The 13,354-nt window shown below is 42.4% G+C and overlaps 1 protein-coding gene across 7 annotated transcripts in view; it reads right to left on the reverse strand.

Moving 5' to 3' along the window:
• col14a1b (collagen, type XIV, alpha 1b) overlaps positions 1 to 13,354 on the reverse strand; it is a 61,317-nt gene that overhangs the window by 10,873 nt on the left and 37,090 nt on the right. For 6 of the 7 annotated variants that reach the window (XM_035536388.2, XM_081713080.1, XM_035536378.2 and 3 more), the window contains exons 24-38: positions 13,030 to 13,176; positions 11,828 to 11,902; positions 9,371 to 9,510; positions 8,967 to 9,090; positions 8,498 to 8,641; positions 5,082 to 5,246; positions 4,965 to 5,003; positions 4,686 to 4,824; positions 3,817 to 3,959; positions 3,568 to 3,677; positions 2,317 to 2,475; positions 1,810 to 1,887; positions 1,404 to 1,490; positions 1,238 to 1,291; positions 1,007 to 1,102 (exon numbers count right to left, since the gene is read on the reverse strand). In XM_035536388.2, coding sequence (XP_035392281.1) covers positions 1,007 to 1,102; positions 1,238 to 1,291; positions 1,404 to 1,490; positions 1,810 to 1,887; positions 2,317 to 2,475; positions 3,568 to 3,677; positions 3,817 to 3,959; positions 4,686 to 4,824; positions 4,965 to 5,003; positions 5,082 to 5,246; positions 8,498 to 8,641; positions 8,967 to 9,090; positions 9,371 to 9,510; positions 11,828 to 11,902; positions 13,030 to 13,176 — 1,700 coding nt within the window. The remainder of the gene's footprint in view (positions 1 to 1,006; positions 1,103 to 1,237; positions 1,292 to 1,403; positions 1,491 to 1,809; positions 1,888 to 2,316; positions 2,476 to 3,567; positions 3,678 to 3,816; positions 3,960 to 4,685; positions 4,825 to 4,964; positions 5,004 to 5,081; positions 5,247 to 8,497; positions 8,642 to 8,966; positions 9,091 to 9,370; positions 9,511 to 11,827; positions 11,903 to 13,029; positions 13,177 to 13,354) is intronic. The other variant, XM_081713081.1, reaches the window with a different exon arrangement.

A 13,354-nucleotide genomic window follows, 5' to 3' on the forward strand; every position in this document is an offset into this window, starting at 1 on the left:
TTAAAGGTCAATGGTCGTGTTTAGAATAATAATATTAAGTAGTTTGTTAATATTAATATTAATACATTTGTTTCAAATATCATTTTTCAGACCCCAAAATGCAAAATGAGAAAATGAACACCAAAGTTTAACCGCAGCTACAACAATGATGACGGTTAATAAGGTTATAAGATTAAGGTTAAGGTAGTTGAATGGTTTGGGAATATGAGGAAGGCGTGTTTAATATAGAGTGTTTAATCTGGAGTGTTTAATCTAGACTGTCTAATCTGCCCTAAAATAGGGTGTTTCTAGTGTTCAAGATAGATTAAGCCCTCTAGAGGATTCTCAGGATCTGAAGCCATGAAGTTCAAATGGAGGAACAGTGAGAAGCCTAGTATGTACCTCAATCAGCCATGAAGTATTTAAAGATAAAACTGTTTATTGTATTTAAAGATAAAATTGTTTATTGTATCTTTTAGTCAGGCATACTGCAGGTGTAGCTGTACAGTGGAATCTGTCAGTGAGTGCACACGTACCCTGTGATTACATCACTAGATCATATAGCACACATTTACAGCACTGTGGAGATTAGGACAATGGAGATTGTGGGTATTAGGACAATGAGCCACATGCACACATGGAAGTGTGCACACACACACACACACACACACACACACACACACACACACACACACACACACACACACACTCCTGTGGATCACCTTGTAGAGCAGGTAGAGCATGGTGTTAGTAACACCAAGGTCATGGATTCAATTACCTGGGACCACATGTACTGTTGTGCTGATAAATATGTAAGTCAGTCTGGATAAGTGCATCTGCCATTAACCCAATACTGTTGCTTTCTAAACATGAAAGCAGGCAAACACGTCTCAAACTCAGGGCCAAACCCAGGAACTCAGGACCAGGAGTGGTTTCTAATGGAGAATCTAATTCCTGTCTTTTGGTATACGGCAGCATGTATCTGCATGTGTGTTTTTGTATATGTGTGTGTGTGGTGGTGTGTTACCGGAGGACCTCTGATGGATCGTCCACTTGGCCCCTGTGGTCCAGGGGGTCCCTGAGCACCTGGTACTCCTGCATCTCCTATTGAGCCCACTGGCCCCTACAACATACACACAGACACACACATGCATACGCGCATGCGTGCACACACACACACACACACACATGTGTGAATGTCCAGTCCGAACTATTTCGTCCAGTGTAGAAGTCAGATGCATTGAGGATGGTGATGTACCACAGGGCCTGGCTCTCCTCTGTCGCCTCGTGTTCCTCGGATACCAGGACTTCCCTGTCAAACACACACACACACACACACACACACACAGAGAGGGGCCAGAAAGGGTGGTAATTAGCTACTACTTTGAAATAAGTAGTATATGAGTGTAATAGTGGCTGTGTACCGGCGGTCCAACTGGGCCAGGAGGTCCTTTACTGTCCTGAGTGCAGGTGCAGGCACGAGGCAGAGCAGGACAGTCTGCTTCCTTCCTCTGGAATAAACAAGGAAACAACAAAAAATAACTACTGAAACAACAACTGCTTTTGAACACTTGGGATACATTTTAGGAAATTATATGATGGTGATCCCAGAAAGGTTAAAAATTAGTTGATTTATTAAACATATCAGCATAATAAATTAGAATGGATATGTATTAAGGTAAATACAATAGCTATGAGCTATTATCTCTCTCTCTCTCTCTCTCTCTCTCTCTCTCTTTCTCTCTCTCTCTCACACACACACACACACACACACACACATACACACACACACACACACACACATACACAAAGATGAGAGAACAACCTCACCAGACTTGGAAGGTCACAGCACTTGTCTCGACGAGCCCATGATGTACTACACACAATATCAAATGACTGGAGCTGGAACTACACACACACACACACACACACACACACACACACACACACACATACACACACACACACACACACACACACACGCACGCACACACACACACACACACACACACACACACACATACACACACACACACACACACACACACACACACATACACACACACGCACACACACACACACACACACACTCACACACGCACGCACACACACACACACGCACGCACACACGCACGCACACACACACACACACACACACACACACGTATCAACTTTATCAACTATTGTCTATTATTAATTTTCACAAGGAAGCAGCACAAAATGAAATAAATTCACCACCAGAAAAACACATCCTGCAAATATAAAGGGAAAAAAAGCAAACATACATGTACTCACACACACACACATACCCACCAACCCACACACACTATAGCATACCGGTGCAGAGTTGTCCTTAGCACCTCTAGATCGGACCATTCTGCCTAGAACCTCTAATCCATCTGCTGTGATGTTTCCAGCAGCGTTAATGGGCTTCTCTCCAACCAGGCTACAGTCCACCATCACCAGGGCTAGTGTCTTGCTCACGGCTATATGCAGCTATAAGCATACACACACACACACACACACACACACACACACACACACACACACACACACACACACACACACACACACACACATTTATTAAATAATGGTAAATACATTTTAGGACAGGACACTACACTAGCACATCATGATGTTATGATTTAGTGCAAAAAGGCTATAAAAAAGTTTTCTTCTATTCAGTAATGCCCAGTAAATTGTCCTGGAAGATGTCTGTGCTCCTTTCTTGTATAGTTTTTAGTGGGAGATGAGCATATCTGTTGTGTGAATCCATCTGGTCCCATCTGAGACCAGTGGATCAGACTGTGTATTAGCAGAGCTGAACTGAGACCAGTGGATCAGGTGGTGGGTTAGCAGAGCTGATCTGAGACCTGTGGATCAGACTGTGTGTTAGCAGAGCTGAACTGAGACCTGTGGATCAGGTAGTGGGTTGGCGGAGCTGATCTGAGACCTGTGTATGAGGTTGTGGGTTAGTGTGCACATCCAATCTGCACCAATGGCACTGCTCCAGGAGAACGGCAATAACGCCATCATCAAATTACAGAAGATGAAGGAAACAAACCTTATCAGAATGTGTACTGGCTAGTTAATCTTTGCAAAATTACCTCAGATTAATGAATTTCCACAACAGCTGTTCTGTCTTGGCAGTTTATATGAGAATTCTTGGATCTGCGCCCTCTAACAGGGCAGCATCTGGCATCAGTCAGCAGGAACACACTAATTCTGCCTGGACTGCAATTCATTTCATAACAAGGCTACCAGATTTTTGGGAAGAGATTATAAGGATTAAGGAAATAGTGTTTGATTTTGAAATTTGTGCTATTTGGGTAAACTAGTCATTAGGGATACAGTTCATGTTTAGAGTTATTGGGGAAACTACAGCTCACTTAAACATGCTGGGATATAGAACAAAAGATGGCAGTCATGAAGCAAAACATGAGAAATACATGTGATTGTGTGGGAGTGTGATCGTGTGTGGGTGATGTGTGTGTGTGTCTTTGGGCATGGGTGTGTCCTTGGGGGAGGGTGTGTCTTTGTGGGTGTGTGTGTGTGTGTGTGTGTGTGTGTATGTATGTGAGCACCAACCTTGTGAAAACTGCCATAGAAGAGCTTCTTAATCTCTGGACCCTCAAATGTTACTGTCTGAAAATCCCCCTTATAGTCGTTATTAAAGAATGTCAGTGTCTGGCCCCCATCTACATACAAAGGTAGAAAGACAAAGATTACAGTTCTACAGATGGTTGCAGTTATCACCAGTCCACCCACACACCCACACACACACACACACACACACACACACACACACACACATACATACAGACTTTTGCTACTCACTATCCAGGATGACCCCTATTAAGGGTTCATTTCTGCTGTTGAGAATTTCCCATAAGGCAAAGGGCTCCTGTGGGGTTTCTGGAAGCAGGCGGAACAGCATGGTGATGGTGTAGTCAGATGGCAGGCCCTCGGGGTGGATAAACCTGGGGTCATGAGGTCACCAGAGAGGTCAAACATAACCCTAACTCTAACCGTAATCCTAACCCTGGGGTTATCAGGTCACTAGAGAGGTTACACATTCATGCTAAAAGCAGTCTTAATTTTAATGGGGAGTAATGGGTGTTAACAAGTTAATGGACTGGAGAGCAAGTTAATGGATACATAATACATGTAATACATTTACTGCAGCCAAAAGGTCATACAGAGGTTATTCTTCTCTGAAGAACACCATGCCGTGTCTGAGTGAGTGTGTGAGTGAGCATGTGAGTGGGGGGGTGCATCAGACAGGTGGAGATATTAAATGAAGCAGTAAGAGTTATAGCACAACTATGTAGCTCACTATGCCCAAGACTCACATTAACTCACATTTGCTTCCATTTATCAAGCCCAGCAGGCCAGAATAATGTGTTATTTTCAGAGTGTGTGTGCATGTATGGAAGTAAAGCAGAGAACAGAGAGAAATCCACCAGGGTTTGTTATTATTTAACATTTCTGTGTGTGTGTGTGTGTGCGTGTAGGAAGTGCTTGTGTATGAAAGAGAGATGGAGACAAAGTCAGAGACAGAAAGAGTGAGGAAGAGAGATACAAAGAGAGAGAGCACAGAGGGAGAAAGAATATCAGTCAGCAAAAGAGAGAGGTGTGTAAGTGTATATGTATGTATGTTGTGTGTGTGTGTGTGTGTGTGTGTGTGTGTGTGTGTGTGTGTGTACCTGGTAGGCTGTGACAGGAGGGCATCTCTGGCTAGTCTGTAGCTGCTGAAGCTGTTGAAGGTCCCAGGCTCCATGGAAACACCCTCCACACTGCTGTACAGGTGTTCCACCAGCCCAAAAAGTTCCATCATCCTAAAGCCTGTGTGTGTGTGAGTGTGTGCGCACGCATGTCCATGCATGTGGCGTGTGAGAGTGACATGTTTAATAGGGGTTATACACAGTTGTGTATATGAGTAGAGTCTCCAGATGTGGCATTAACTGTGGAATTATGGGACTGACCTGGTAGTGTGCTGCCACGCATTGGAACAGAAGGGCAGGCTACACAGCAGCAGAACACAGAGTATTCAGAAATATAATCAAACTATGAAATACACATACACACACACACACACTTACTTGCTGAAGCTGCCTCACAGACAAAGGTGATGAGTTTCTCTTCGATCTTCCTGAAGGCATCCAGGTCGTCCACAAAGAACACGTGTCTCTCGCTGGGTTTGCTGGCGATGCTCACCAGCTCCCCGTAATCCGCATCAGCAAAACCAATCGCAAACACTACGTAACCTGAACACACACAAGCACTATGTAACCTGAACACACACAAATAGTATGTAACCTGCACACACACAAACAGTATGTAACCTGTACACACAAACAGTATGTAACCTGTACACACACAAACACTATGTAACCTGTATACACACAAAAACTATGTAACCTGAACAGACACACAAGCACTATGTAACCTGTACACACACAAAAACTATGTAACCTGTACACACACAAAAACTATGTAACCTGCACACACACAAACACTATGTAACCTATACACACACAAACACTATGTAACCTGTACACACACAAAAACTATGTAACCTTAACAGACACACAAGCACTAAGTAACCTGGACACACAAGCATTATGTAACTTGTACACACACAAAAACTATGTAACCTGCACACACACAAACATGATATAACCTGCACACACAAACACGATGTAACCTGTACACACACAAACACTATGTAACCTGCACAAACACAAACACAAACACTATGTAACATGAACACACAGAAACAGTATGTAACCTGTACACACAAAGACTATGTAACCTGTACACACACAAAAACTATGTAACCTGTACAGACACATACACTGTGAAACCTGAACACACACACAAGCGCTATATAACCTGTACACACAGGCATTATGTAACCTGTACACACACGAACACTATGTAACCTCAACACATACAAACACTATGTAACCTGAACACATACAAACACCATGTAACCTTAACACACACAAACACCATGTAACCTGTACACACAAACACTCTGTAACCTGTACACACACAAACACTATGTAACCTGTACACACATACACTGTGTAACCTGAACACACACACAAGCGCTATGCAACCTGAACACACAAGCATTATGTAACCTATACACACACGAACACTATGTAACCTGTACACACAAACAGTATGTAACCTGCAAACACACAAACACTATGTAACCTGAACACACACAAACACTATGTAACCTGTACACACACATACACTATGTAACCTGTACACACAAACACTCTGTAACCTGTACACACACAAACACTATGTAACCTGTACACACACATGCACTGTGTAACCTGAACACACACACAAGCGCTATGCAACCTGTACACACAAGCATTATGTAACCTATACACACACAAACACTATGTAACCTGTACACACACATACACTATGTAACCTGAACACAAACACAAGCATTATGTAACCTGTACACACACAAACACTATGTAAGCTGTACACACACATAACACTATGTAGCCTGTACACACACAACCACTATGTAACCTGTACACACACATACACTATGTAACCTGAACACAAACACAAGCATTATGTAACCTGTACACATACAATCACTTTGTAACCTGCACACACACAAACACTATGTAACCTGTACACACAAACAGTATGTAACCTGCACACACACAAACAGCATGTAAAATGTACACACACACAACCACTATGTAACCTGTACAGACACAAACACTATGAAGATGAACACACACAAACACTATATAACCTGTACACACAAACAGTATGTAAAATGTACACACAAACAACCACTATGTAACCTGAACACACACAAACACCATGTAACCTGTACACACAAACACTATATAACCTGTACACACAAACAGTATGTAAAATGTACACACAAACAACCACTATGTAACCTGAACACACACAAACACTATGTAACCTGTACACACACAAACACTATAAAAATGAACACACACAAACACTATGTAACCTGTACACACACGAACACTATGTAACCTGAATACATACAAACACTATGTAACCTGAACACATACAAACACTATGTAACCTGAACACACACAAATACTCTGTAACCTGTACACACAAACACTATGTAACCTGTACACACACAAACAGTATGTAACCTGCACACACACAAACACTATGTAACCTGTACACACAAACAGTATGTAACCTGCAAACACACAAACACTATGTAACCTGAACACACACAAACACTATGTAACCTGTACACACACATACACTATGTAACCTGAACACAAACACAAGCATTATGTAACCTGTACACACACAAACACTATGTAAGCTGTACACACACATAACACTATGTAGCCTGTACACACACAACCACTATGTAACCTGTACACACACATACACTATGTAACCTGTACACACAAACAGTATGTAACCTGCACACACACAAACAGTATGTAAAATGTACACACACACAACCACTATGTAACCTGTACACACACAAACACTATGAAGATGAACACACACAAACACTATATAACCTGTACACACAAACAGTATGTAAAATGTACACACAAACAACCACTATGTAACCTGTACACACAAACACTATATAACCTGTACACACAAACAGTATGTAAAATGTACACACAAACAACCACTATGTAACCTGAACACACACAAACACCATGTAACCTGTACACACAAACACTATGTAACCTGTACACACACAAACAGTATGTAACCTGTATACACACAAACAGTATGTAACCTGTACACACACAAACACTATAAAAATGAACACACAAACACTATGTAACCTGTACACACATGAACACTATGAAAATGAACACACACAAACACTATATAACCTGTACACACAAACAGTATGTAAAATGTATAGACACACACACAAACACTATGTAACCTGTACACACAGAAACACTATGTAACCTGTATACACACAACGACTATGTAACCTGTACACATACAACCACTATGTAACCTGTACACACACAAACACTATGTAACCTGTACACACATAATCACTATGTAACCTGCACAAACACAAACACTATGTAACCTGTACACACAAACAGTATGTAACCTGCACACACACAAACAGTATGTAAAATGTACACACACACAACCACTATGTAACCTGTACAGACACAAACACTATGAAAATGAACACACACAAACACTATATAACCTGTACACACAAACAGTATGTAAAATGTACACACACACACAACAAACACATCTGTAAATAGACAAAATGTAACATACATCTACAAAATAAATTCATACATGTATCCTGTATACACACTTTAAATATACACACATACGTTCTACATACACAAACAACCCTACAGACAGACTTGCACATAGTTAATAGAGACAGGTAGGCACAGTAGACCTACCTACCTACAGACCTACACACTGACAGCCTTAAAGACAGATCTACCGACACAGAGATCCTCACCCTCTGTCTGTATCTCCTGGGAGATCTTACTGACATCATCTTGAGATCGTCCGTCTGTCAAGACCACCAACACTTTGGGCACACCCCTTCTCGTTCCTCCAGCCACTGTGAAGATAGCATTCTTCACATGCTGCATAGCGCGTCCTATAGGTGAAAGGTCAAAAGTCAGCAGTCAAACTTCTACAGAGAGCTATTTTATAATAAGCCAACACAAGGGTTATGTTAGTGTATTAAACTTTTCATTAAATAAGAGAAATTCAGTTTGTAGTTTAAGAAACTAAAAAGAAGGTAATTATAATGTGTATAACGTAATATAATATAATTACAAATAGCAAGTCACCCTTGATCGGTTAAAAAGTCAATGGCTCGGCTCCATCTAACAAAGTACTCATCTGCATTAGGGGGACATTATGACATTTGTCAAATAGCCCCCTCGTGTACAGGTGTACAGGTGCGAAAAGCAGCCTGCCTGTTTTCGTGTTTCCTCCTTTATATGAAATCCTCTGAATGGCGTCTAGCAGACTCTCCTTGTTATCATACGAGTTCAGTTTAAACTCAGTGCGGGCATCATCACTGAACTGTGCAATGGCCACCTGCCAAGAAGAGAAAGAGGGGTGAGAGTTAAATATGTTTACATATTATACTGTTAAGACATCTTGCTAATGTCTTACTGGCTTGTTGGCTGGCATTAATATTGTTACTGCCATATATATTCCATGCTAAATTCTGGGATAAGTTCCAGATTAAGGTCAAGACTAGGTTAGGGACTAGGTTTGGGTCTAAATTCAGAGCTAAGTTCTGGGATAGGTTTGAGGATAGATTCCGAGCTAGGTTTGGGGCTAGGTTAGGGGCTAGGTTCTGAAGGGCGCTGACCTGTGTGCCTCCAGGACCAATCTCATCTAGTGCACCGGTTGTGCTATACAGGAAGCGGATGATTTTCAGGAAGTTGTCATCACCAATACTCCAGGAGCCATCAACCAAGAACACCAGATCTGCCTTCGCCGCTTTGCATACTGAGATATACGCATATATATATACGGGGGGGGGGGGTGAGAGGATGGAGAGAGAGGGAGGGAAAGAGAGAGAGAGGGAGAGAGAGAGAGGGAGGGGGAAAGTGACTGAAACTGGTCACCCCCTGGATTTAACTAAGCAAATAGGTAAGAGCCTCCCAATGGATAATTACAGCATGGGTGATTATGTTTGAGCTGGCAACAAGTGATTTAACTCTAAATGATGCAGTGAGTAGCTTCTCGTTTGTTAAACAACCATGTCGAAATATGCATCCTGTGGTCGTGGAAAAGATGTTAATATGTTTCAGAAGGGTCAAATTATTGGCATGCATCAAGCAGAAAAAAACATCTAAGGAGATTGCTGAAACTACTAAAATCGGGTTAAGAACTGTCCAACGCATTATTAAAAAGTGGAAGGACAGTGGGGAAACATCATCTTAGAGGAAGGAATGTTGTCGGAAAAAAATCTTGAATGATCAGGATCAGTGATCACTTAAACGTGTGGTGAAATCAAATCGTAGAAAAACATGTTTAATAGTGAAAGTAAGAGCATTTCCACACGCACAGTGCGAAGGGAACTCAAGGGATTGGGACTAAACAGCTGTGTAGCCTTAAGAAAATCACTTGACAGTGAGGCTAACCAGCAAAAATGGCTTCAATTTGCTAGGGAGCATAAAGATTGGACTCTGAAGCAATGGAAGAAGGTCATGTGGTCTGATGAGTCCAGATTTACCCTGTTCCAGAGTGATGGGTGCATCAGGGTATGAAGAGAGGGAGCTGAAGTGATGCACCCATCATGCCTAGTGCCTACCATACAAGCCTGTGGGGGCAGTGCTATGATTTGGGTTGCTGCAGTTGGTCAGGTCTAGATTCAGCAACGTTATGTGCCCAAAGAATGAGAAAGAATCAGCTGACTACCTGCATATACTGAATGACCAGGTTATTCCATCAATGGATTTTTTCTTCCCTGATAGCACAGGCATATTCCAAGATGACAATGCCAGGATTCATCGGGCTCAAATTGTGAAAGAGTGGTTCAGGGAGCACGAGACATCATTTTCACACATGGATTGGCCACCACAGAGTCCAGACCTGAACCCCATTGAGAATCTTTTGGATGTGCTGGAGAAGATTTTGCGCAGTGGTCCAAATCTCCCATCATCAATACAAGATCTTGGGGACAAATTAATTCAACACTAGACAGAAATAAATGTTGTGACATCGCAGAAGCTTGTGGAAACGATGCCACAGCAAACGCGTGCCGCACTCAAAGCTAAAGGCGGTCCAATGAAATATTAGAGGGTGTGACCTTTTTTTTTTTTTTTTGGCCAGGCAGTGTAGTACTAACTCTAAAAAATGGAAAGGATCAGGTTTCCATTTTCTGATGAGCTCTAAAAAGCCAATGGGCCCAGAGCAGAGGACCAGGACTTCTCAGCTCAGTAACTGCCTCGTCTCTCCTCCTCTCATTCACGACGATCAGAGAGGCTGATCTTCTCACTCCTCTGCACCTCCTTCTCCTTCTGTCCTCCTCCACCCCACCCTGCTGCTCCCCTTCTCTTTTTCCCCCTCTTTCTCTTTTTTTCAGTGTCTTTATTAATTTTTACAATAAATAAATAAAAAAGAAAATAATGAATAAGGAATCAGTGATTTGGTGTTAATTGTGTGTAATACCTCTCTACTCTTTATGGATGACTCTGACTCATCTGCCTAGAGCTCAGACCCCTCTCCAAAGTTACCTTTCCTATTACGGATAGATAGTGATTGATTTGGTTGTGTTCTGATGAGGTTTCTCAGGTTCAGATGTTCACTGTCAGAATTGTAGAATTCTCTTTGCATAAGTCCCTTTGCACCCCAAGTTTTAAATCCCCGATCAAATCTTCCACTTTCTCATTTTAGTAGTGTGTACTAGATTTGAGCATTACAGAGATGGCCTTCGTCTCCATAGTAACTGTCTGATATTTATCCTTTAGCCTACATCTCTGATTAAGCCAAATCTCAAATCATTATTTGGATCATCCGATTCTTTGAGCTAGGTGTTGACAAAAGCCAGGAAAACATCCTTTAAGTTAAAGTCAGTACACGCTTCAGAGCAAATAATCTTCTGATAATACAAAATGAATATCACATGAATGATGATGGATAAAAATATTTAACATTTGAAACTTTTTTGGAGTGCACATAATACTATTTTACAGTAAATACTCAATGATTGCTTTAGAGTGTCCAGAAAAGCTTTTCATTGTAATTTTGCAGGATTTCCTCCTGTAATGGCATGGTATGCTACTAAAAGGACTTCAGATGTCGGCTTGTGCAGGCTTACCTTCTTTAGCCACAGGAATGGTAGGGAGGGGTATGGTGGTAGGAGGTCTGGTGGGAGGTGGAGTGGGTACCGGGACTACAGGAACACACACGCACGCACGCACCCACCCACGCACACACACACACGCACACACACACACACAGGCACGCACGCGCACACACACACACACACACACACCCACGCGCGCACCCACCCACGCACACACACACACGCACACACACACACACAGGCACGCACGCGCACACACACACACACACACACACCCACGCGCGCACACACACACACAGGCACGCACGCGCGCACACACACGCATGCACACGCACAAATACATGCATGCATACAAATGTCATACACATGAAACCATGCATATAAGCAAGGGCCAACACATGCACACACTCTCTCTCTCACACACACACACACACACACACACACACACACACACACACACACACACACAGACACACACACAGAGGGAAAGGGAAAATGAGTATGTAAACAAAGTGGATTATACAGCTCAAACCCACACCTGCTGGGGCTTCAATCTAAAATTGTCTGGAACCAAAACCCCACACATCACAATGGCCATGCAGTGACCTGGTGCAGCTCTTCCTTCTGTCATCTGTCTGATTACAGCTCTGATTCTGTGTCTAATTATGCCCCTGAACTGTGAGCTCTGTAATGCGTTTGGTGTTCGTGAACCTGTATAGACGCGTCAGCATCAGTCTGAGGGTGATGAGGGTAATTATCAGACTCAACCCACTGTTGTAGACATCAGGGCATCCCCACTGCCACGGGGCTGGGGCTTTAAGCTTTAGACCGATTCTAAACAAAGCCACAAACCTAACGTATGTCTGCATGCTGTGATGACAAGAGTAATCACTGGTGGGCATGTATATGTGTCAGTGTGCTTGTGTGTTTCAGTGTATGCACATGTGAGTGCATGTACGTCTGTGTATGTTTGCTAGCTGAGACTGATTTTGTATGTAATCCTAGAGCCAGTCAAATTATTTTGTCACAACAAATGCATCGTGCGTACAATTTACATATGAGAAACATTTAAGGAACATTAATCTGCTGTATCCATAAGAGGGCTTTTCTATATACAATCTAACTTAAACAACAAACAATACATACATTTCATGCATGTGTTTTCATGCACTCTAGTGTGTGTGTGTGCGCAGGCGTTGACATCATACACGCACAGGTTTTCTGCATGGTGGTGACAGCAGGACCCTCGGCATCTTGGAGCTGTGCATAGACACTGATCCTGTACTGTGTGTTCGCACTCAGGTCAGAAAAGCAGTGCCGAGAGGTGGAGCCATCCAGTCTCACTTCCTGCTTTGGGTGATCTGAAACAGGAAATTACATCAGTCAACAACTGTAAAGTGGTCGGTCAACAGTCATAAGGCAGTTTAGTTCAGCAAAGTATGAATTTGAATATGAATGATCATGTATTCAGTGTGAAAGAGTCACGGATAACTATTACACCCCATGAGTGCACTCTGTCACACACACACACACACACAC

Source organism: Electrophorus electricus, chromosome 4 (assembly GCF_041902795.1).
Source record: "Electrophorus electricus isolate QZ-2024a chromosome 4, ASM4190279v1, whole genome shotgun sequence".
NCBI classification, from domain to species: Eukaryota; Metazoa; Chordata; class Actinopteri; order Gymnotiformes; family Gymnotidae; genus Electrophorus; species Electrophorus electricus.